The 26,901-nt window shown below is 39.2% G+C and overlaps 1 protein-coding gene across 2 annotated transcripts in view; it reads left to right on the top strand.

The window, feature by feature from the left end:
- The window catches only part of NPAS3 (neuronal PAS domain protein 3), an 873,929-nt gene that overhangs the window by 413,172 nt on the left and 433,856 nt on the right, over nucleotides 1-26,901 (top strand). The window contains exon 3 of one of the 2 annotated variants that reach the window (XM_060098177.1): nucleotides 20,971-21,053. In XM_060098177.1, coding sequence (XP_059954160.1) covers nucleotides 20,971-21,053 — 83 coding nt within the window. The remainder of the gene's footprint in view (nucleotides 1-20,970; nucleotides 21,054-26,901) is intronic. The other variant, XM_060098176.1, reaches the window with a different exon arrangement.

Genomic DNA, 26,901 nt, shown 5'->3' with positions numbered 1-26,901 from the left:
AAGGACAGAGCTAGACCTCGGTGGAGACACTAACGGAAAGAATTTCTCTGTAAACAAGTGAAGTCATCAACTTCTGAAGGCACCATGTAGAGTTCATTACTCTTACTCTCAAGTATGGTTTACATTATGAAGAAAAAGAAGGAAGTGCTGCAAATGAATAAAAGTGAAATCGACCCAAGAAAATAAAGGTGCCCACAAAGTCCTGATCAGATTCCAAAAGGCCCAGGGTGAACTGTCTTTGAAGGAAGCAAGAGAGAGAAAAGCTAAGTGGAGCAAGGTGAAGGAGCCAAAAGGAGCATTTAGTATTTTCTTCTGAGTACTGAGGATGCAGTTTGTTTAAATGATATTTTTGAAATTCTAGAAAAAATTGTCTTTCTCTCTTGCCACATAGAAAATTCAACCTTATTGAAGGTGAGGCAACTGCTTCTGTAAGACATGTTTCTTGGGAAACTGGGCTTTTTGTTCTGTCCTACACATAGCAGTTCTTGGCTTCTTTCTTCATTGGCTTAATCAAAATTCATTAAATAATGCAGGAGGAATATGAGGTTCTTCTTTCCTTTTTCAATTGCTTCTTCCAACAAATAAAAGGCATTTTTGTTTTCTCCGATTACTTGATATTCCTTTAGTTCACATCAGAGTATATTAATGATCTGTTGTAATACTTGCCTATGGGTATTTGACAGATCTTGGCTGCAAGGAAGATGTACTTATTGCTTTTGTGATCCAAGAGTTGCAGGGACTCCAAAAGCAATTTCAGGTAACTCCTCTATTTGTGACATTTTCAAAGCTTTTGTTTTGGCAGGAGATACAAGGACAGAGAGATTGGGGGCCCATGGGACCAGGAGAGTGCATTATCACTGATGCATGAAGTGAGGGACAATATTGGAGCATGAGGTGAGGGAAAGCCTTACACAGCTTCATACAAAAAAGGGGTCTTGTACTTTTTATAGCGTGTTTGTAAACCCATCTATATGGAGTTTTCTTTTTCGTGTAGTTGGCAGGAAAATCACTCCAGCAGTAGAGACCTGGATCTTAGGCAAGAATGCTTTCCCCATTTACACAGTGGAGAAAACTAAGGAGGAGTGAGACTGCTCTGAAATAACGAGCCTATAGGACCAGCAGAATGAAGACTCTTCACAGTAGGAGATAAAGGATGGAGGTTTCAGGAGGACATGATGGCTTGATTTTAGATGTGTTTAGGCAGCTTTCCCTGTAGAAATACTTTTCTGAACTTGGATTGTAGATCATTATGTTGTTTGATCATCATCTAGGAGAACTTGTTCTAAAGTTGAAGTCTTCATTGGCTGGATGGGCCACCACACCACGGAGCATCATTTTTGTAGATTCAGGTTATAATAAAATACGGAATTAAAATATATGTTACATATTGCTCAGCTTTACCTAAACTCTGGACAGTTGTGTACCTTCTTTTGAGGGTTTTCCATCTTTCTGTGTCTCATGGCTGTTGCATGCTTCTTCTCTCAGGGTATAAACATCCTTAAGTCACTTAAGAAAAAACACCTCTTCACCCTGAGCATATCCAACTTCTCTTCCTTGCCAAGCTTTCTTCCCTTATTCGCCTTCCTTTCACCTCCAAATTTCTAGAAAAGGAATTTATTTAACTCATGGTTTTCACCTCTCATTACTCCTCACTTGACAGCAGTGTCCCCTCCCAAGGTCTTCCATGCTCTCCCCTTGACATTTGACATAGTTGATGAGTCTCTCCTTCCAGTGTTCTGCTCTCCCTCTTCGTGGAACACCACTGCTTCTTTATCTATCTGCTGCCCCTCTGGGTGTTCATTCTCATGTCCTTTGCTGGCTCCCCTTCCTTTCTGTAAATGAAGATGTTCCCCAGGCTGACCCCCGCCCTCCCCTGGCTTCTATACCCATCTGTACGACTTGTAGCCAAGTCTTCATCCTTGCTGAATCTCAACCCAAAGCCTCAAGTCTACTGGACATCTCATCTCAATGGGCCTGGCCTAAAGACACCTCCAGTTCAGGGTCGCATGTTCTAGTATTGTCCTAGTATAGGTAGTGATTGAAGCATCTATACTGTTTGCTAACCTAAACAACTGGAATTCATGCTTGACTCTTCTCTTTCCCTTAATATTCAGTCACAAAACTCTCTCAATCCTACCTCCGAAATACCTTTAGAACCGAACTCCTCTCTAGTCTTTCTAACTTATTTACTAGGATTAACTCATTATCATTTCTTGTCTAGACTATGCAATAGCCAGGTATTCATCTTGCCTCCAACACACAGTTCTACCCTGTGCCCCTCCACCCTGCTGACACAACACACACTTGTGCTCAAGTCCTTCCCCTACTCAGACTCTTTAAATGGATCCCAATCTCTGTGTGTAAACTACAAACTCCTCTGCAGTGCTCGTGAGGCCAGTTGTGACTTTTTTTGCCTATAGAGGTCTCCTGAAATATCTTTCCCCACACGTGTAGGGGACTCACATGTCCTGCTGGCCTTGTGCCATTGTGTGTGTTCTTCTCTCTACCTCAACCACTAATCCCTGGCTTGTTTGCCTGGAAATTTTCTACTCATTTCTAGCCCGAACATCCTCTTCTCTTTTACCTCTTTGGATTTCACTGGAGTTAGATGCTTCCTTTTTTGAGACCCTCCAAGTAAACCATTCTTTTACTAAACTTTATATTTTCCTCTCCCCGACCTCTAGGTTCCTGGAGGATACTGGCTCCCTGCCCTTTCCTGAACCTGATAAGCTTCTCGCATCTCAGGGTCTTTATACTTTCTCTTTCCTTCACCTGGACAGCACATTACCCCTTCACCTTATTCATCCTCTACTCAGATAGATTGTTGGAGAGGTCTTCCCTGATTTTCCTGTATTATACAGAAATACCTGTCACTTCTTGCCCCACACCCCTTTATTTTTCTTCAGGCTGCTTACCGTGTTTAGATGTGTGTGCATTATTATTGCTGTTGTTGTTTTTGACTTCCCCACTGGAATGTCAGCTCTGTGCAGGCATGTTTTTCTGCTTTGTTCACTCTCCTATGACCTCGCACTAGAAGAGTGCCTGGCATTTAGTAGGCCATCAGTGAATATTTAGATGAACAATTGTATTCCATTCCACTAGCATATTACTAGGCACAGAGCAAACACTCAGTAAAGGTTTATTAAAAGAATAAGCATGGAATATGCATTTGATCATGATAAAATAAATTCCCATGTCTGAACCTGCTAAACTGAAGAGACCAGTGGCTTCCTGGAAAAGAGAAGGAAGACAGCTGGAAGGCAAATAAAAATGACTGGCTAGTGGCAAAGTCCGTTCTCATCAGAATGCTGGTTCAGTTATTTAGTTCAGATTTTTGGCAAGTGATGCAGATTCTTTTTCAGAATATGTTGATTGATTGCACAGTTGTACCCACTTCATTTGCAAACCTTCATTATCTCTTTTTCCTTTCCTCCCTCTGTCTGCATTTAGAAGGGGAGGAGCAGTGTATAATTCCACAAAGCAATTTTTGTGAATAAACCAACTAACTGGCTGCTGCTTTCAGACTCAGAGTCCCACACAGAATACAAGTGTCTGCTTTAGTTGTGTGTTCTCTGACTGAGTCTCCTTGCATTCATTCATTTGGGTATTCATTTGATTACTTACTCATTCATTCAAGGAATCATTTGTTCAGTCCCACTAAGTGCCAGGCTGGTACAGGATGTATGTGCATGCCTGGCTCTTGTCTAAAGCAAGAATTCTTGACATGAGGTCTAAGGATGAGTATCAGAGGCTCTCTGGAATTTTGTAATTGTATGCACAAAGTTTTGTGTTTGAATATTGCCTTAGGCAGACAGTTTGCTTAAACATGTCTGTTATTCAAAGAAAGAAACATGTTAAGAAGCTCTGACAAAGAGAGGCTTGAGCTAAGCTGTGAATCTAAATAATAGGCCTTCAAATTAGGTTTTTTTTCTCCTTGATATGTTTTATGGTGGTGATGAGTGTGAAAGTATATGCTTGTGTGTGTTCTTAATTTTAGGTCTGACAATGTTGTCAGCTTGTTTACTAATCTCTAAACTCCAAATAGTGTTCATTTTTCTTATTTAGTTTCTAACTCTGTGTAAATCATAGCCTCTCTAGGTCCCCACGAGGCAGATGGCAATGGTGATGTAGACCTTGATCTGCTAACATAAGCAAGACCTAGTTCCCACTCAGTTAAAATTGATAATTGTGTGGGCTTTTGTTTATATGAAGTCTGAGAAGATGATGGGGTTGTAAGACGTGATTTTGGTTTCCAGTGGTGGTGGCTCTGTGCATTTACCTAATCAAGTTATGTTGGAAGTGTTCAGCATCTTAAAACGAATGCCTGTTACTGCTAGAGTAGGCCACGAGTGAATCTTCAAGAGAAAATTCAGTGGGCGGTTGCTGACACTCAGTGAATTGCTGGCTCTTTGCCCAAGTATGTGTGAAATGTTTGCACTGGTTTGAGGCCCTGATTGCAGTTGGCTCACAGGGTTTGTGGTGACACTGTAGATTTTATGTCGTGCCGCAGGAAAGACAGAAACTAGAGACAACATACAGAGAAACAAAATATTCCTAATATTTTAGGAAATAATTCCTAAATATTCCTAATATTTAGGACAAAATAGTCCTAGTATTTTCGTAAAAATTGGGATAAAGATAGTGATTTAGAAAGTCATCTTTGTCTCAGCCTCTGCTTTTCATAACATGGAGGAAAGAGCTGACATGTCCTGAGTGACTCCCATGGGCTAGAACTCTAGAGTGTTCATTTATTCACAAATATTTACTGTGCACCTTCTGTGTTCTGGGCCCTATTCTAACTGATAGGGTTTCAGCAGTGCACAAAATGATTCCTCCCGCTTAGGAAGGGAACAATGCTAGTGGAGAAGAGAGATAACATGCAAATAAGTTCTAGGAGGAAAATAAAAACAGGGCAGGGGGATGTCACATGTCCTCACAGCAGCTCTTCTTGAGAGAATGAGACATTGAGGTCCACAGAGCCTAATTTGTCCATGACCACCTGGCTAATAGAGATAAATGGAGGATTTAAAACTCATTCGGCCTGACTCCAGAACCCAAATCCTTTCCTCTGTGTGCAACCATTTCCCAATAATGTGATTCCTCCCATTGAACTCATGCAAGAAGAGGACAAGGAGCATCTTGGGAAGGAATCAGATGGCCTACAGTAAGGGACCTGAGTCAGGACAGTCCCTTTCAGAACACCAAGGTGAGGAGATTGAGATTGGTTCAAGATGGTGGAGTAGAAGGGTGTGCGCTCACTCCCTCTTTTGAGAGCACCGGAGTCACAACTAACTGCTGAACAGTCATTGACAGGAAGACACTAGAACTCACCAGCAAAGATACCCCACATCCAAAGACAAAGGAGAAGCTGCAATGAGACAGTGGGAGGGATTCAATCAGAATAAAATCAAATCCCATAACCGCTGGATGGGTGACTCACAAACCAGAGAACAATTCTACCACAGAAGCCCATCCACTGGAGTGAAGGTTCTGAGCCCCACACCAGGCTTCCCAACCTGGCAGTCCAACAACAGGAGGAGGAATTCCCAGATAATCAGACTTTGAAGGCTAGTGGGATTTGATTGCAGGACTTTGACAGGACTGGGGGAAACAGAGACTCCACTCTTGGAAGGCACACACAAAGTAGTGTGCACATCAGGACCCAGGGAGAAGGAGCAGTGACCCCATAGGAGACTGAACCAGACCTACCAGCTAGTGTTGGGGGGGTCTCCTGCAGAGGCAGGGTGTGGCTCTGGCTCACTGTGGGGACTGGGACACTGGCAGCAGAAGTTCTGAGAAGTGCTCCTTGGTGTGAGCCCTCCCAGAGCCTGCCATTAGACCCACCAAAGAGCCTGTAGCCTCCAGTGGTTGGTCACCTCAGGCCAGACAACCAACAGGGAGGGAACTCAGCCCCACCCATTAGCAGACAACTGGATTGTCTGCTAATAAGTTTTACTGAGCTCTGCCCACCAGAGCAACACCCAGCTCTACCCACTACCAGTCCCTCCCATCAGGAAGCTTGCACAAGCCTCTTAGATAGGCTCACCCACCAGAGGACAGAGAGCAGAAGCAAGAAGAACTACAATTCTGCAGCCCGTGGAATGAAAACCACATTCACAGAAAGATAGACAAAATGAAAAGGCAGAGGACAATGTACCAGATGAAGGAACAAGATAGAACCCCAGAAAAACAACTAAGTGAAGTGGAGATAGACAATCTTCCAGATAATGAATTCAGAATAATGGTAGTGAAGATGATCCAGGACCTCGGAAAAAGAATAGAGGCAAAGATCAAGAAGATGCAAAAAATGTTTAACAAAAACCTAGAAGAAATAAGAACAAATACCTAGAAGAGTTAAAGAACAAACAGAGATGAACAATACAATAAATGAAATGAAAAATACACTAGAAGGAATCAATAGCAGAATAACTGAGGCAGAAGAACGGATAAGTGACCTGGAAGACAGAATGGTGGAATTCACGGCTGTGGAACAGAATAAAGAATAAAGAATGAAAATAAATGACGACAGCCTAAGAGACCTCTGGGACAACATGAAACGCACCAACATTTGCACTATAGGGGTCGCAGAAGGAGAAGACAGAGAGAAAGGACCCGTGAAAATATTTGAAGAGATTATAGTCGAAAACTTCCCTAACACGGGAAAGGAAATAGCCACCCAAGTCCAGGAGCACAGAGAGTCCCAGGCAAGAAAAACCCAAGGAGAAAAATGCCAAGACACATAGTAATCAAATTGACAAAAATTAAAGACAAAGTATTAAAAGCAACAAGGGAAAACTGACAAATAACATACAAGGGAACTCCCATAAGGTCAACAGCTGATTTCTCAGCAGAAACTCTACAAGCCAGAAGGGAGTGGCACATTATATTTAAAGTGATGAAAGGGAAGAACCTACAACCAAGGTTACTGTACCCGGCCAGGATCTCATTTAGATTCGACAGAGGAATGAGAACCTTTACAGACAAGCAAAAGCTAAGAGAATTCAGCACCACCAAACCAGCTCTACAACAAATGCTAAAGGAACTTTTCTAAGTGGGAAACACAAGAGAAGAAAAGGACCTACAAAAACAAACCCAAAACAATTAAGAAAATCGTAATAGGAACATACATATCGACGATTACCTTAAATGTGAATGGATTAAACGCTCCAACCAAAAGACACAGGCTTGCTGAATGGGTTCAAAAACAAGACCCATATATATGCCATCTACAAGAGACCAACTTCAGACCTAGGGACACGTACAGACTGAAAGTGAGGGGATGGAGAAAGATATTCCATGCAAATGGAAATGAAAAGAAAGCTGGAGTAGCAATACTCCTATCAGATAAAATAGACATTAAAATAAGGAATGTTGCAAGAGACAAGGAAGGACACTACATAATGATCAAGGGATCAATCCAAGAAGAAGATATAATAATTATAAATATATATGCACCCAACATAGGAGCTCCTCAATACATAAGGCAAATGCTAACAGCTATAAAAGAGGAAATCGAGAGTGACACAATAATAGTGGGGGACTTTTAACACCTCACACCAATGGACAGATCATCCAGACAGAAAATTAATAAGGAAACACACGCTTTAAATGACATAATAGACCAGATAGATTTAATTGATATTTATAGGACATTCCATCCGAAAACAATAGATTACACTTTCTTCTCAAGTGCACACAGAACATTCTCCATCATAGATCACATCTTGGGTCACAAATTAAGCCTCAGTAAATTTAAGAAAATTGAAATCATATCAAGCATCTTTTCCAACCACAACACTATGAAACTAGAAATAAATTAGAGGAAAAAGCATAAAAAACACAAACACACGGAGGCTTAACAATACGTTACTAAATAACCGAGAGATCACTGAAGAAATCAGAGAGGAAATCAAAAAATAACTAGAGAAAAATGACAACGAAAACATGACAATCCAAAATCTATGGGATGCAGCAAAAGCAATTCTAAGAGGGAAGTTTATAGCAATACAAGCCTACCTCAGGAAACAAGAAAAATCTCAAATAAACAATCTAACCTTACACGTAAAGGAACTAGAGAAAGAAGAAGAAACAAAACCCAACATTAGTAGAGGGAAAGAAATCAAAGATCAGAGCAGAAATAAATGAAATAGAAACAAAGAAAACAATAGCAAAGATCAATAAAACTAAAAGCTGGTTCTTTGAGAATATAAACAAAATTGATAAACCTTTAGCTAGACTCATCAAGACAAAGAGGGAGAGGACTCAAATCAATAAAATTAGAAATGAAAATGGAGAAGTTACAATTACAACACAGAAATACAAAGCATCCTAAGAGACTGCTACAAGCAAATCTCTATGCCAATAAAATGGACAACCTGGAAGAAATGGACAATTCTTAGAAAGGTATAACCTTCCAAGACTGAACCAGGAAGAAATAGAAAATATGAACAGACCAATCACAAGTAATGAAGTTGAAACTGTGGTTAAAAACCTTCCAACAAACAAAAGTCCAGGACCAGATGGCTTCACAGGTGAATTCTATCAAACATTTAGAGAAGAGCTAACACCCATCCTTCTCAAACTCTTCCAAAAATTGCAGAGGAAGGAACACTCCCAAACTCATTCTACGAGGCCACCATCACCCTGATACCAAAACCAGATACTAACAAAAAAAGATACTACAAAAAAAGAAAATTACAGACCAATATCACTCATGAATATAAATGCAAAAATCCTCAACAAAATACTAGCAAACAGAATCCAACAACAGATTAAAAGGATCATACACCATGATGAAGTAGGATTTATCCCAGGGATGCAAGGATTCTTCAATATACGCAAATCAATCAATGTGATACACCATATTAACAAACCGAAGAAGAAAAACCATATGATCATTTCAGTAGATGCAGAAAACGCTTTTGACGAAATTCAACACCCATTTATGATAAAAACTCTCCAGAAAGTGGGCATAGAGGGAACCTACCTCGACATAATAAAGGCCATGTACGACAAACCCACAGCAAATATCATTCTCAATGGTGAAAAACTGAAAGCATCTTCTCTAAGATGAGGAACAAGACAAGGATGTCCACTCTCGCCACTCTTATTCCACATAGTTTTAGAAGTCCTAGCCAGTTCCTAGTCCTAGAGAAGAGAAATAAATAAAAAGAATACAAATTGGAACAGAAGAAGTAAAACTGTCACTGTTTGCAGATGACATGATATTATACATAGATAATCCTAAAGATGCCACCAGAAAACTACTAGAGCTAATCGATAAAGTTGGTAAAGTTGCAGGATACAAAATTAATGCACAGAAAACTCTTGCATTCCTATACACTAACAATGAAAGATCAGAAAGATCTTTATTAAAAATTAAAGAACCAATCCCATTCACCATTGCAACAAAAAGAGTAAAATATCTAGGTATAAACTTACCAAAGGAGGTAAAAGACCTGTACTCAGAAAACTATAAGACACTGATGAAAGAAATCAAGATGACACAGACAGATGTAGAAATATACTATGTTCTTGGATTGGAAGAATCAATATTGTGAAAATGACTATACTACCCAAAGCAATCTACAGATTCAATGCAATCCCTATCGAATTACCAATGGCATTTTTTACAGAACTAGAACAAAAAATCTTAAAATCTGTGTGGAGACACAAAAGACCCCAAATAGCCAATACAATCTTAAGGGAAAAAATGGAGCTGGAGGAATCAGACTCCCTGACTTCAGATGATACTGCAAACTATAGTAATCAAGACAATGTGGTACTGACACAAAAACAGAAATATAGATCAATGGAACAGAATAGAAAGCCCAGAGATAAACCCACGCACCTATGGTCAACTAATCTATGACAAAGGAGACAAGGATATACAATGGAGAAAAGACAATCTCTTCAATAAGTGATGCTGGGAAAACTGGACAACTACATGTAAAACAATGAAATTAGAACACTTCCTAACACTATACACAAAAATAAACTCAAAATGGATTAAAGACCTCAGTGTAAGACCAGACACTCTAAGACCAGACACTCTAAAACTCTTAGAGGAAAACATAGGAAGAACACTCTTTGACATAAATCACAGCAAGATCTTTTTTGACCCACCACCTAGAGTAATGGAAATAAAAACAAAAATAAACAAATGGAACCTAATGAAACTTAAAAGCTTTTTCACAGCAAAGGAAACTATAAACCATATGAAAAGACAACCCTCAGAAATGGGAGAAAATATTTGCAACAAATCAACAGACAAAGGATTAATCTCCAAAATATATAAACAGCTCATGCAGCTCAATATTAAAAAAACAACCCAATCAAAAAATGGACAGAAGACCTAAATAGACTTTTCTCCAAAGAAGACATATAGATGGCCAAGAAGAACATGAAAAGCTGCTCAGCATCATTTCTCTAAATTATTAGATAAAGGCAAATCAAAACTACAATGAGGTATTAACCTCACACCAGTCAGAATGGGCATCATCAGAAAATCTGCAAACAACAAATGCTGGAGAGGTTGTGGGGAAAAGGGAACCCTCTTGCACTGTTGGTGGGAATGTAAACTGATACAGCCACTATGGAGAACAGTTTGGAGGTTCCTTAAAAAAGTAAAACTAGAACTACCATAGGACCCAGCAATCCCACTACTGGGCATATACACTGAGAAAACCATAATTCAAAAAGACACATGCACCCCAGTGTTCATTGTACCACTGTTTACAATAACCAGGTCATGGAAGCAACCTAAATGCCCATTGATAGATGAATGGGTAGAGAAGATGTGGTACATATATACAATGGAATATTACTCAGCCATAAAAAGGAACGAAAGTGGGTCATTTGTAGAGATGTGGTTGGACCTAGAGACTGTCATACAGAGTGAAGTAAGTCAGAAAGAGAAAAACAAATATCATATGTTAGTGCATATATGTGGAATCTAGAAAAATTGTACAGATGAACCAATTTGCAGGGCAGAAATAGAGGCACAGATGTAGAGAACAAATGTATGGACCCCAAGGGGGGAAAGCCGTGGGGAAGTCGTGGTGGTGTGATCAATTGGGAGACTGGGACTGACATGTATACACTAATATGTATGAAATGGATAACTAACAAGAACCTGTTGTATAAAAAAATAATAAAATAAAATTCAAAAAACAAAGATACATGCGTCCCTATGTTCATAGCAGTACTATTCACAATAGCCAAAACATGGAAACAATCTAAATGTCCATTGACAGATGAATGGATAAACAATATGTGGTACGTATATACAATGGAATAGTACTCAACCATAAAAGAAGAAATGAAATAATGCCCTTTGCAGCAACATGGATGCAACCAGAGATTATCATACTAAGTGAAGTAAGTCAGAAAGAGAAAGACAAATACCATATGATATCACTTATATGTGGAATCTAAAATATGCCACAAATGAACCGATCTATATAACAGAAACAGACTCACAGACATAGAGAACAGACTTGTGGTTGCCATGGGGGAGTGGGGAAGGGAGAGGGATGGACAGGAGTTTGGGGTTGGTAGATGCAAACTATCACATTTAGAAAGGGTAAAGAACAAGGTCCTAATGTATAGCACAGGATATAATGTATATCAATATCCTGTGATAAACCATAATGGAAAAGAATATTAAAAATGTATGTATGTGTATAACTGAGTCACTTTGCTGTACAGCAGAGATTGGCATAACATTGTAAATCAACTATACTTCAATATAAAAAGGAAAGGTACTCTTAAAAAAACAAAAAGCAAAAAAACTCCAAGGTGTTAGGACAGTCCATCTGGTGACGGGGTTGCCTCACCCAGTGCCAAGCTGTTTTCTGTGGTGTAGGTGTGCACTTCAGGAACTTTGACTCAGGCAGTGCAGGAGGTTGAACAGTAAAGTTAGGGTTTGCAGACAGAGCTGAGCGGACCTTGACTCTCCTGGGTGTAGTCATGTGACTGTTAAGCTGTAGTGTTGAGCCCCAAGAAGTTGATGTGGTAGTGGGGTACCCAGCCCTGCAAGTGTCTGTAGGAGTATGACAATCCATTGGGGTTGCAGCTTAAGGAAAAGCAAGCTGGAGGTGGCCAGATGGTGAGCCTGGAAGCTTGCACGCGCAGCTATGTTAATGTGAAATGGTTCTTGCCTCTATGTCCAACCAGTGGATCCCAGGGTCTCGGTTATCATAGTTCACTGTCTGCATAACCTCAGCCTTCACACCACAGTTCCAGCAGTACCCCTATTCTGAAGCCTTTCCTGCCTCCACTCTCCCTACCCCCATCCTGAGTTGAGAGTTGAGAGTCACACATTTATTGTGTTTTATTCGTTTGCTTATGTATCAGTCTTCCCACTAGAGTCCAATCACCTGGAGAGTCAGAATGGTGCCTTTTCATTATTGTATTCACTGACATAGTGCCAAGCAAAAAGTAGAGGCTCAGCATATTTTGCATGGATGCTTTTAGCTTTCTTCTGCTGACATATAAAGAAAGCACTCAGAAATGGAAATGGGAACCAGGCTTACATCACTAGCTCCTAGGTCATTGAGGTTAATATCTTCGATATTATAAATGTTTACTAAATTTTGGATAAGTAGATATAATACCGTGGCCTGAGATAGTTGAGCTCTGGAAGTGGATCAGTGTGACTTTTCAGTAGCAGGTGCGATTATCATCACAGCATCTCGTCCTTTGGGCCAACAGCCCACTACTTCATGGAACTATTTATGTTGACTGCTCTTTTGTCAGAAAGTCACTAAAGACACTGCCAAGCATTGATGTGGTCCAAGAGTGAGCTAGCAAGCGAGAGAATGTGAATATGGCTCAATATATGAATGGGTGAACAGGGGAAAGAGGAGGGGAAAGGGACAGAGACACTGCCTTCTTTCTACCTCGGAGACACAAGCTGCTTCCTGCAGAGCCAGTGTTTCTTAGCTCCCTGTCGTATCACTGGCCTGGGAAAGCCTAGAGGATGGATAGAGCATTAGCCTGGAAGTAATAAAGTTGCGCCTGACTTACCTCACTATTTGTAGCAGATGTTACAAATGTCATAACATGAAGCTTTGGGATCAGACTTGGAAAAAAAGATGAAGATAACAGCTGTGGACTTTTTCCTTTTATCAGTGAGTGCTAACTGACACCATACAGATTCAGTGATAATCTCCACTCCCTTCCTGCTGGGCAGAATCATGCCACTGACAGTCTGTGTGCCACTGAGGTCAGAAGGGGTGACAGTTTTACAACGGCACTCAACTGAAAGGCTTTTAAGACAGTTTGCAAAATGAAAGTATAATAATCCATTTTTTCAGCCCCTGCTGAGGGGACCTACCAAATCTAAGCCCCATTAAAAATTTAAACTTCTCAAAAACATTTCTAGCATATTATTGGAGGAGGTCATTTCTACCAATTAAAGGACAAGTAGCCAACTTTGCCCGGTTAGTGCTGCATTCAAATCCCAAATAAGATGCGTCCTCTCTAGTTTTCCCTTTGATAGCTATGGTCAGAATGTGCTTGGTGTCTTTCTGTGAATAGTGCCCTTAATTCATGCGATCTCATGGTATTCCTTCCTGACATACACAGAGTAGGTGATTTGTAGAAGGTTGTCCTAGGAAGAAAAGGAATAAGAACAAAAGCAACAACAAGAAAAGAAGCAGCTCAGAGCTAGAGCTTGCAGATGGTACTCAAGGGACACCTTCCCACATCAGGCACGTGTTCAGGCTCTGAGCCCGGGCTGGTGTCTGCACTGCCCACTCCCTGTGGCCCATGGGACCCTTCTATCGCACAGGACTGCCTCCCTCAGTAGACTCTGTGTTGGTCATCTTTGTGCTTCCAGTGCCCAGCAGAGTGCCTGCCATGTAGTGAGGTTCAGTACGTGTTTGCTGCTATAGCCCTGAAGCCAGAATAAATTCGTTGATATATTCTTGCTGAGTTCACATTAGATAAAAATCAAGACCCTCTGCCACTCAAAGTTTCTCCTACTCTGCATTCTTCATTCTCAAGTCACTTTATAACTGCCTCACTCTTAAAACTTCCCCAGATTGAGAGGGAGTGCAATTCATGATATCCATATCTCTGCTGGAATCCAAAGACAGGAATTAGTCAGGGTCTATTTTTTTATCTTTTATTTATTTTGTACATACGAAGAGGAAATTTTCATTTCCTTCACTATGTGAAGGGAATTAAATAGTTAACTTTAAACTTTGCCTCCAAAGCAACCCCTGTAGCATCAATTTGTTGAAGCCAAGAAATACATTCAGAAAAGGCTTGGAGTTGTGTTTGGACTTCAAGTCCTTTAAAAGTGACTGTTTTTTTATATCCATTGTTATGGAAATGATTAAGAAAGTTAAATTGGAATGATTACTACCTACCATTTTCAGAAAGTCCTGTTTGGATTTGCAACAGTTACTTTGAAGTAGCAAGAAATAAAGCAGGCCTTCATCTGTTAGTCCAATCCTGCCCTTACACCTCCATGCATCTCTTGAGGATTCCCCTCATGTGCCCCACTCCCCAACCTTCAGCCTAGACTGTGGATCACGCCTGTATGTTCCCAAGGTTTCTGTTCTCAGAGATGTTGACTGTCAGGGCTTCATCATTCCCTCAGGTGCTGTCACTCCAAACAGCAGCTTAACCCGTTGCCTTAAGAATTTCATTGTCAAGGGGAAGTTTGGGTTCCCTCAAGAAGAATGTTAATCAACTTCTATGTAGCCCGTATAAGGTAAATACAATAGCTCCTATAGTAACTTCCAGATTGTCAGAGAATGGCTATTCCTCTTTCCCCAGCTACAGATGAAGAAATATCTGCTTTGCTAAGTCTCATTTCCTTCAGTGGAAAAGCAAGGCAGGTGGGCAAAATGACTTTTTCTTTTTTTATATATATATATATATTTATTTATTTTTGGCTGCATTGTGTCTTCGTTGCTGTGCGTGGGCTTTTCTCTAGTTGCGGCGAGTGCAGGCTTCTCTTGTTGTGGAGCACGGACTCTAGGCTTGTGGGCTTCAGTAGTTGTGGCTTGCGGGCTCAGTAGTTGTGGCGCGCAGGCTTAGTTGCTCCACGGCATGTGGGGTATTCCTGGACCAGGGCTCGAACCCGTGTCCCCTGCATTGGCAAGCGGATTCTTAACCACTGCGCCACCAGGCAAGTCCCAAAATGACACTAAAATGGAAACTCAGTACTAAAAAGAAGTCCCTGTAATTTGTACAAAAACCTTTTCAAGACTTATTAAAGTAATACTTGGGTGCTATTTCACTTTTAGACAATTTTGCCATTTTGATGGAGAAAAGTTTTGTAAAGAAAAGTTTTCAAAAATATGTGAATACTACTTAGTTCTTCAGAAGATAAGAAGCGCATGATAAACACATCCTTGTTTAAACAGATCTGTTTGAATGTTGTGTTTCCCCTTAGTTTGTACTAGTTGAAGCCATACAGATAGACTTTTTTAGGAAAAGCAGACATGGTTCCTTCTTCTTAAGTTCAGCAATTCATTTGTAAATATTAATACTCTCACAGTCAGATCACCCTTAATGCTTTTCCCTAATATATTCAATCCATACTTAAAATGTGGGAGAAATTTAAATGTGTTGCATCAAAGAATTTTTTGAATCAGCATAAGACTTCTTAGAGTTTCAATTATTTTAATAGGTTAAATACCTCTTTTGTCTAAATGGCTAATAATAATGTGTTAATGGGTTTGAGATATGAATTATTAAGATGTATTTTTTTATTTTAAAAAATATTATAGATATGAATTTAAAAATAAACCCAAACTGTACTATTTTTGAATATGGGAGGTTTTCCTTCTTATATTTAATGTTAATCTAACATTCAAATGCCGGATTAATAATACTTGTCCCTATTTCTCTTCTCTGGTCCTCAGTTATCCTGTATTTTAAGTGGCAAAAAACTAATCTTGGTTGAAAGTACACTGTAAAAGCATTGTTATTCTTTGTTTTCAGATATTTGCATTATGCATTGTGTGGAAACTCCACATATCCTGCTTTTGACAATAGAGTTTCTGTTTTAGTGCCGCTGTATGGGTTAAGCTGGTACCTAACACTGGTTATTTGAGTGTATCATCTCCATCCCAACCTGAAATTCCCCCAATGTTTAGGGCGTGCACAAACAATGAGGAATTTAGTGTTGAAAGGGTACAAATTGTGAATCTGGGCAGTAGGCAGAGCTGTGAGAATGAGTGTCAGAATGAAGAATTGGTCCCATAGTCAATGAAGGCATATAAATGTTTATTTTATATAAAGGGAAACACACACGCACACACAACTGCATACCTCATAAACTTCTGAGGCTCCTGGGAAAACCCTCCCGGCTTCATTTGCCCTACAGTGAGGGAGGCTAATTGACATTCTTCAAAGGAAATCCCTTTTCTTCTCTTTGGTAGCCATGGAAAGACTCATTAAGCATTCTGTTCTTCTTTCTTTCCCAGACCCTGACTTTGCTTAGCCCAAGTGCTAAAGCCCAGGGAGTGATGTCGGGGTTTCATTAAGCATGCCCTTGAGTCCTCTCTTCCCCCAAGCTCAGTGTGGGAACAGAGCCTTGCCCCTTAGATGACAGATTCAGAGGGTACCCATAAAAGCTTGCCTTTTTACTCGGTGGCTGATTTTACTCTTGAAATAGCACCTGCAGCATGTTAAGGCGACATTCACCCATGCTGCCATTCTGCTCCCCATGGAGGGAGAGCTGGATGAGAAAGTAGCTCTAAAATGGTCTTCCCTATCTGCTAATGACAACTTTTTCCAAATAAAACAATCTCTTGGAAACCCTGCCTCACGATGTCATACTCTACCTTTGAATATCTTTTTCAAGTGATCCCTGAAATAATGAGCCCCTTTCTCTCTCTCCCTGCCTGTGGTTCACCTTCCCACTGTGAGCTGCGCTGGTGGGGAGCTGGGGCAGTGCCAGCTTCTCTGGAAATGGGGGTGGGGAGGGTTGGGAGGAAAAGGGCAAGGCAGGACACAAGGCGAGAAGGGCTCGTGACTTTTCCCTCTTTCATTATGTGTGTCCGCTGAGCTGTCCTGTTTCTGTTTTGTAATGGGTTCTTATGTGGCAAGCTGACCTTTTGGCTGAATAGGTCAAACTCCCACTGAGCGATAATCCTCAGCCTTCCTGGTGTTTGTGCATCCCCGAAGGTGACAGGCACTGGTTAGGAATATGACTGGGAGTGTGTGGTATATTTCCCCAAAGAGGAATTGTCTTTTACTGCACTTAATTAATTCTCAAAGACTACCTCACAAGGTTATGTGGAAGAGTCTAGATGAGAGTATTTCTGCTGACATTGTTGAGGGACAAAACTAATTTTTCAGATACATATTTCAGATTGGGGTTTTCTTCTGTCTTCCATTTTTTAATGAGAGAAAGGCCAAAGGCACAATCCTAATGATTCGTCATATCATTTTAGAATTCTGAGACAATCAGAATTTCTTTAGTTGATTTTTAAAAATCTTTCTCCCTATCTATCTCTTCCATTTAAAGTCTCTTAAAACTCTAGGTGTTTTATTTCTAACCCTTGAAAAACATGAGAGGATCATGTTGTGGTCTTGATAATTATATGCTGGGCCTAGGTTTGTTTTGAATTGCTTAAAATTTTCTTATGGAACGTTTATTAGGTCTTATAACACTAGTTACTCTACAGTAGCTAGCAGTTTTCAGCGTCAAATAGGTACTCAGTAAATGCTGAATCAAATTTGAATTACTATAGCTTGATTTTTTTTATTTTAACAGTTTATATAACCTGTTCAGTTGATACAACTCTCACATCTCACTGTCAGTGACTTAAGAGATATAATCCTCACAGATATGGGATTATGTGTTCCATTTATTTAGCAATGTGCTGTGCATTTTTTAGTTAATTTAGTGTTCTTTAAATTTCAAACGCAGTGTCTTTTCATTGAACAGACAAATGAATGAAGTGTCTGTAGATCAGATAAAGCATTGACCTATTCAGCAATAAGAAGTATGCAGTGTGTGCGGGCTACCAAATGGTTTTAGAAACTGTCAACTTCCAAAATAAAACAATCTGAGAGAGCTTCATAAGCAATGTATTACTTTTCTGAGAAGGGTGAGCCTCACCGAGGAAATGCCTCTTTAGTTTTTCTTTAAGCATGAATGATAATCCATAAACACAATGACATTAACATAGAGGAACAAAATAACTGTTTGCATCGTTCCTGAGTTATCAGATTATTGTCTAAATACTCAAAATACCAAATGTGGTAGGATGAAAAGTACAAGATAAAAAGTACATTATTTAACATCTATTCGGTTACCAATAATGCTACAGTCAGAGCTGGGCTTCTACTGGGGGCATAATGGACTCCTGTTTAACATATTTATGTTGGTTGTAAAATTAGGAACTGTCATTACAGCCCCATATCACCTGCATAAGTGCAAAACATATAAATCAAGAGAAGTTCCAGTGCCATAAAAATGCCATTGAAGAGAAAAGCATGAAACCACTTACAAGATGTTTGTATGTTATGCTAACATGTACTAGGATGCACACTCAGATTTCTAGAGGGTCTGAAGAACAAAGAAAAATAACTATGCAGGAAGGACTCATGGATAGAAGAGCTGATGAAGGCATGTGGGATCCCCAGGCTGACTAAGGAGCTTTTAAAATAAAATTCCTAATTGTTTATGCATTTGCAACATGTACTTCGAGAACAGCTGAGCCCTAAGTTGAGGAAAGGCAGGAAAAGAAAGGCCATCAATGGGCAGGCTTAAATAACCCCTGCAGGACCCCACTGTAGTCCCCTGTCTCCATGCTTCTAGAGGGCAATCGTTACTGGAGCAGGCTTCTTGGGCCTTCTAGTAAATAAGCATGCTCCTTTCCTGTGATGTTTTAGGGTCCTCTGTAGGTTGGTGGCCGTTGCTCTCTTGCCCCACTCTTAATCCAGTTCTTTGGAGAATAGTCTCTGTTCTCTAAGATCAACCCATTTCTTCCGTGAGGTACAATGGTTTATTTTGAACTTCATAATTGGAAGTCCTGAAATGCCCCCACATTATGAACTATTAATAAGGAGCTTTCTGGATCCTAATTACTGCCTCAAAAACAGAGTGGACACTTTTGAAGTTTTTCAACACCCCCCTTCTGCCTCCCCAAAGCTCCCCTCCCCCCAACAATCTTAACAAAAAAAAAAAAAAAAAAGAACTGCAGATTTTATTCATGTGGGATCATTCACACCAAGCTACCATAATGTGCAATTAACACTCTAGAAACTGAAAACAGTATTCAGCAAGACAGCTGCATTATCAAAAATGCCAAAGGAGTTTTGAAGGCAGTAATGTGCATGTTAGAATAGGAAATTAATCAGAAATGCCACACACCCAGTAGTACTGTCTTAAGTACATCTTAGATTAAAAATTTAAAAATCATATGTCTATGCTTACAGTAATGATTAGTCTTAGGATAGAAAACTGATTTTTTCTATTTTAAGAATATTCGTTGTGTGTTTTGCTTCTGAAGCAAATGAAGAATTTGGAATTGAGATCTTTGAGATCCCTTCCAACTGGAGTATTCTTTGATAATAATCACTCTTCAATTATATTTTATAAATTTTCCCATTGAAAATAATGCCCCTTTTATTTCTTCTTGCTAGTGATAATGATACTTACCACTCATGCTATTTTCAAAGTGCCTTTCAGACCTGGCAGACATTAGCTTGCAATTGCAGGGGTAAACTGCCTATTTTGCACAGCACAATAATCATAAGTACATTTATATTATAATCCCTACTAAGCTATGGATCCAACTGACTGACTTAGTAACTGAAACGCAGCAGAATTATCCCAGCAGCATTTTGCTGGAATTTTCTTGTCAACTAGCTAAAAGTGTTTTGAGAAGTAAGAAAGTAGGAGGGTTGATTTTATTTTCAATTTATAGTGTCTAGGTTTGAGAGAATAGAGGTTTGTCGTACAATTTTTAAGAAAAGCAGGAAGGCATAAGGAATGTACTTGTTGGAAATATGGAAAAGTTCTGAATATTTTTGTTCATAAATTACTGGAAAGCAAATTGATTTTTATGTTTGAGAACTTTTTGAAACAGGGAAAATAGCCAGAACAGATTCAAAAGCAAATTGTGACCCCATTCCAAAAAAAAACTTGTAAAGAGAAGGCCCTCAATTTTGGATCCCCAAATATCATGCCTTAAGCTCTTTTGTTAGGGGTTGGGAGGCCCTTTAGGTGTATGTGCCTGCAGACAGCACATGTAGGGTATGCCAGGAAGAGAAAGACAAACTATAAGTTAGTAGGAGAACAGAAGTATACAGATAAGAAAACAGTCACTGACCTGCAAGACACATGCTGGGCAAGCATCCACCTGGGCTCCCTGTAGGTCCTGTAGGAATAGTTACATGTGAATGTTCAGTAAATATGAAATCCAGCCATCCTGAGACACTTAACACTAGTGCTAACAGTCATTAATGAGAATCTCTTAGCCGACATGTGCTTATTAAATTATGATAAAGTTATTGCATTAGAACATTAAAAAAGTCCTGTTTGCTTTTTTCTAGCCTAGAGGATACTAAACATTCAGGTTTCTCTGGGAGGAAAAATATGTATATGCTTTAAAAAGAACAATACCTAAATTTTAAGAAAAACAGTTTACCAATTTATTTTAAAAGAACGTGAACATTCATATTTGTTTTGTTTTGTTTTTATGCTCCTGTGTAGGAAAAATTGTTCAAAAAGGAAAAGAAAAAATTTTTAAGTCTGGATATGATTTTTAATGTTTGTGGAAGTTGATATTCTGAGATGGAAATTCACCCTAGGCTCTGATTTTGCTCAGGCAACTCAGAAGCAAAGTTAACACTGGGTTGTGTTTCTCTCAGATCTCTTTGATATAGTAGCTGTCTAGTGATACAATTACAGAGAAATGAAGACGAAGGTGTAAATCAGAGTCCCAACTTAATTTTTTTTCTTTCTTTCTTTTCTCTTCTTTTTCTTTTAAGTTATAGGTGCACAGCGAAGGAGAAGCCCCAGTGCACTGGCCATTGAAGTATTTGAAGCACATTTGGGAAGTCACATTTTGCAGGTACCTTTAAATGAAAAAGGAGCTTGCTTATATTTTACTAAGAAAAATCCATATGTTTAGTCTTTTTATAAAAATGTCTTTTATTGCAGCTATGTATATGACTGTTGCTATTTTATCTTGGAATTCTGAAATTCTTATGAACTTATTTTTTTCTTTTTAGAAAGCCATCCCTTGAGAGCATATTAATGAGAAAGGGAGGGCAAGTATTATTTGTGCTATAATAATTGAGATGAATTGCACTATTCAGTTGATGCACAATGTATAGTAGCTGGCTGTTCCCAGAATGATTGTGTGTGCTGCATTTGTAAGTGGACATAAGTGTGTGTCTTTGGAGCTCTATATTGTTTTTGGAACAGCAAAAAAGTTTTGTTGTGAAAGTAGTGTGACATTTTTATGTGTTGTCAAATTTCAGTTGTTCTTTGCTTGAGTTTGTATTCATAAGTGCTTCCAATCCTAATGTTTGTTCCCCCAAATTACAGTCTCTGTCAGGGTGAGATGTTAGAGTACGTTTTTAAGTCAAAGGAGACAAATAGTAATAATTTGATTTTTTCCAGTGACTTTCATGACAAATGAATGTGAGGGTGACTAGGGTGGACCTGTAGTTATTTACTCTTGGAGAAAATTGATCACAAACTTAGCACCTCACTTACTCAAAACTTGTTCTCTTAAGACTTTGCCATCAATTTGACCCATCTTCCTTTATCCATGGGGTAATTGTTCTACGTTGTTTCTGTTTCCAGGATAAATGTTGCCCTTGCCAAAGCTTTTTTTCTTTACCATGTAAAATATATTTTTAACATGGAATTAGAGAAACAGACACATGTGGGATGTTTAGGCATCTTATTTGAAAAAGATGGTTATGTTTTTCTTAGATGAGATTTGGGGTAAAAATAAAGCTAAACTCCAGATTCCTGTCCATTCAGAGTAATTTTTTGTTAAAAAAAAAAAAGGCCTCTATGGTGCTTTCATTTTCTAGATAGCCAAAAGTAGTACTGAATCTACCATATTATTTCTGACAATATGTACCCTAGAAAACTGCTAGCATCACATGTCCATGGTCAAATCAGAGTGGTTCTCCAAAATGGTTCCTTGGCTGGCAGCTTCAGTATCACCTGAGACACTTGTTCAAAGGACAAATTCCTGAGCCTCTCCTGGACCTAGTAAATCAGGATCTTCAGGGTGAAATCCAGGAATTTGTTATCTTTAGTAACCCTTTGAGATAATTTTGATGTTTTATTAGGTCTGAGATGTCACAATTCACATTTGCAAATTTAAGGCCCTGAAAAGTCTTACTTTATTTATTTTTATTTATTTCGATATTTCTCATTTCTCCACTAATATCTGTTAACATCCCATAGAACTCATGTTTCTTGAACTACACCTTGGGAGATGCTATTCTATTGTGCACATAAAGTTTTGAATTACCTTTGCAATAGATTAGGTTCAGGGATACAGAGAGGATATTTCTTTCTAAAACTTTGAATTTTTATTTTCCTCTCTTCTGTACACTTTTGTGCATAATCTCCTTTATAAGTTTTGTATGAGTGATACCATATATACCACTGTCCCTCTGTATTTGTGGAGGATTGGTTTCAGGACCCCTGTGGATACCAAAATCTGTGGTTGTTCGAGTCCCTTATATAAAATGGCATAGAATTTGTATATAACCTACGCATATCCTCTTATATACTTTAAGTCATCTCTAGATTACTTGTAATACCTAATAACATGTAAATGCTATATAGATTGTTGGTAGCATGTGGCAAGTTTAGATTTTTCTTTGTGGAACTTTCTGGATATTTTTCGAATATCTTTGATCCGTGTTGGTTGAATCTGTGGATACATATGACCAATTGTACATTGTTAGATTCTGATGTGATCCAGGATGACTCCTATTTATATTCTGACGCAGTCAGTGCATAAGGCTTTATCAGTGAGAGAAATGGTTCAAACAGTATTCTATCATCCTGTAAAAGCTCTCTGGAAATCGTGAGTTCAGTGTTCTGTAGGGAGGCCTGTAGGGAGGCGGACTTAGGAGCTGCAAGAATTTGAAACTAATTTAAAACACAAAACTTAGGGATTTGAATGGAACATAAGGTCAGTGAGAGCAACGTAGAGTTATAATATAGGATGGCTGTCCCCAGTGCCAGTTCAACATTGGACTCCATTGAGAGAACAGAGGATCTAGATGAGGCTGCTGAGATCTCTGCTCTTTGGTTTGGTCACACCCGCCTTAGACAACAGTCTTCAAGAGAAACATAGACAGCTGGATGTCATTTGGAGTGGAATAACTAGATGGGTTTGTGAACTAGAAATCGTGTCACATGAGGTGTGGCAAAGGGCTTGGTGAAGCTACGTGTGGAAAACACGTGGCATAAAAGGGACATTAATATCCTCTCTATCTATCTGAAGGCCTCATGCCAAAAAAAAAAAAAAAAAAAGAATTAGATACATTCTGTATAGCTTCAGAGTGTAGAAAGAAGAGAAAGGGGTGAAAATTGAATAGAAAAAGAAATCACCTTCATATAACAAAACTTGCAAATAGGGCTGTCTATATCTCCAACATGCTCAAAGCCTTTAGCCTTAGGAGAAGTATAGGTGGCTTGGTAAGGATGCTTTCAAGAAAGTCAGACATCCAAGTGTGGTTGCCCTAGATAGTCTTGAAATTGTCATAGAAACTAGAAATTCCTATCATTAGATTCTAAAACCAAAGGTTATGGAGGGGAAGAACTGTATATGCTCCTCAAAATGATATGCTAGAATTGTTGGCAGGCAGGGGTTGGGAAGTAGTAGTACCAAGAAGGGCTTCCTTTAAGCTATCTGGTTAGATATCTTCCCTCCTAGCAGGATAACTCTTGAACCCATAGATCTGTGTCTGTACCACATTCAAAGTATCTCGGTAGTCTGCTAGGGTAGGATGATTTCCTTATTTTCCTTCAGAGGGTTCCATAGTTGAATCTGGTTGATTCATGGGCACTGGGATGAATTCTTTCTTCCTTCCTTCTCTCCTACCATTCTTTCATTTGCAAATATCTGAAAAAAACCCTGTGTGATCAACAAGGTGGGCGTGGTCTATAATATCACAGTTTATCATCATTATGAAAAAAGAAAAAAATTAAATACTTAGTAACAACAGAATTTGCTGTAGTAGGCACATGGCTGCTCTCCTTACCTAGCTTGCAATCATTTGGTTAAAGAACCAGGAAGCTTCATAAAGTGAGAAGCATCACAGTGGTCAAGTACTATGGGGCTGCGAAAGAGCGAGGCTCTGAATTTGCCACAAGGCATCAGAGAAGACGTCTCAAGTTGTTGATGGATGAATAGGAGTTTATTAGGCAAATACAGTGGAAGGATATTGCAATCAAAGAAATGTCAAACACAAAGGCATGGGGGCAAGTCATAATAGATCTTGTTTGGGGACTGTTAAGCTGTTCAATTTGATGGCTGTTTTACATGCACAGGGGAGCATGTAAGAGATAAAGATGGAGAACTTATGATCCATATTGCACAGGCCCAGTGAGCAAAGCCAGGATTCTATAACCAGCAATGAGCCTGTGGAGAAGGCTTTCATACAAGGGTGACAAGGTAAATATTTGGTTTGTTTCTGGAGTTATTATTAAAATACAGTCTAGGAAGCCTTTGGGTTGTGAGAGGCTATTATAAAGAGACAGTTTAGGAAATTATTACAACAGTCCAAATGAAGATCTTATCCAAGATAGAAGCTCTATTAATGGAGACACGGTATGGAATTGGGATAGAATTATTGGCACATGGTATGAATTAGATATGAAAGGCTAGGGAATGATAGGAGTTAACAATGACCACAGGTTTTCTAGAATGGTAACTAGCTACCTAATGATCCTCTTGCCTGAGAGACGTTGAAAGGGATATCCTCTTACATAGCCAAGTCCCTAAGAGGTGAGCTGTTGGAAACCAGAGTCTGATCCTCTAGAGCAAGATCAAGGCAAGGGGTAAAAATAGGGCTGGGGATTACTGATCACGAGTGTGTAGATGAATGGTAGTTCAAATCAAGCAGTGAGTTGCAGACCGATGGAAATGATATGGAACAAAGAGAGAAAAGGGTTGAGGAGAGGCAACCCCGTATATATCATCACTTTAAGATGCAAGTAGAAAATGAGAGAGGAGTAGACAGAAAGATAAGAGGAAACCACAGGATTTGATTTTGCTTAAGGAAGAAGTATCAAGGTGACTGAGGATATAAATCCTTCAGTAGGGTAACCACTGAAGAGATGTCATGGGTTTTGTCAATTAAAACAATTGCAGTAAAAATTTAGGTGCAGAAGACAAACCAAAAGAGTGATAGAAGGTAGAAGTGTCTGGATGTTTGCTGTAAAGGATGGATGGGAGATGAGAAGGTACTGTTATGGGAAAATTTTGTATTTAATGTTGTTTAGAGTATGTTTATATTTCTGAGATTCATGGGGTCAAGCATTGGTCAATGATATGCTCTTTAGCAATCAACTTTTTAAAAATCAATATCTAGTGGTCATGTCTGCATTAGGAAAGGATAAGCTTTCATTATTATTAATGGCTATGTGCCATTCCATACTGTGGATGTATAATTAACCATTTTATTTTTTTGTCATTGAGTATTTTGATTATACCTATAAGCTTGCATTTCTGATGAAAATACCAAGGGAAGTGTGTTTTAATTAGAAAAGGCCTAATCCAGTTTGATTTTAGCTTAAATTTATCGAATTTTTGGTATGTATTAAGTTCTCTGTATTGTGCTACTCTGCTTATATCATCAGTTAGTACTTACAATAGGTACCTGTGAGACAGGTGCTCTGATTGCATGTCTTACAATTGAGTAAACTAAGATTTCTTAGAAAACTCACATAACTGACTGACATTCACATGGCTACTTAAGTGAGAGCTGAATTTGAACCCAAGATGTTAGATTATAAATACTTGCCAAGAAATGATGAGGACATTTTAAAAGACAATGGTAATAAAAGGAAAGAATTTATATTTGGAGTGAACAGGATTAGGGATCTGATGGAATTGGAGGGTAAAATAGAGATCAGTTCTGAACACCAGGATGGGGCTCAGGAAGTACCTGGGTATTCTCTGCACCAGGTGCCAAGCCTCCCTTTTCCTCATGCCCCCCATGATGTTTTGTGGAAAAGTGTGCTAAGGACCCCTTGGTGTAGAGAGCTGGGGGTGGGGGATGAAGACAGACTCCTTAATTTTTGATCCATCCATTCTGTGGGCTACAATATATGTGTTTGCCGTGTGCATCTTATTAGCCATATATTCTCTTAGGAAAAATTAGAAAGTTTGGTGGATCCTTTAAAATGTGACTTCTTTCCTCCTGAGAGGGGAAAAGAAATAAACATAATGGTGATTCTGTCAATATAAAAATCAACTGTTGCAAAGTTATTTTCCAATTTAATGATCCAATACCAGTGTATATAGGCAAGGCCATCACCCAGGCTGTGTACTGTGTAATTCTGGGACCACCATTCACATCATATACACAAAAGCCTCACTACTGACTATGACCCTTAGTAGCCCCAGTGAACCTGTAGCTGTTTCAGGCATGAATTTCAGGACAGGGGCATCTTCTGCAGGAGAGGTGAGGCATTCAAGGGATGTCAGCCTTGCAGCTGCACAACTATGTGGTGTAGGCACTGGGCCTGAGTCAAGGCATTTATTTGACTTTATTCTTCTTTGACTTTTATTAATAAGAGGAGGAACAGGAGGGCAAGGGGTCAAGATTGAGAACTGTGCTATTTGTGACAGGCTAAGTAAAAATCCAAGAACTTTAGGTCATTATATGAAATCTTTCCTGAATATAGTACTTGTGACTAAGCACTAATTTGGT

The sequence above is a fragment of the Mesoplodon densirostris genome, chromosome 4, assembly GCF_025265405.1.
Source record: "Mesoplodon densirostris isolate mMesDen1 chromosome 4, mMesDen1 primary haplotype, whole genome shotgun sequence".
Lineage (NCBI taxonomy): Eukaryota > Metazoa > Chordata > Mammalia > Artiodactyla > Ziphiidae > Mesoplodon > Mesoplodon densirostris.
The sequence above is the reverse complement of the archived record's forward strand: the minus strand, read 5'-3'. Positions and strand labels throughout refer to the sequence as shown.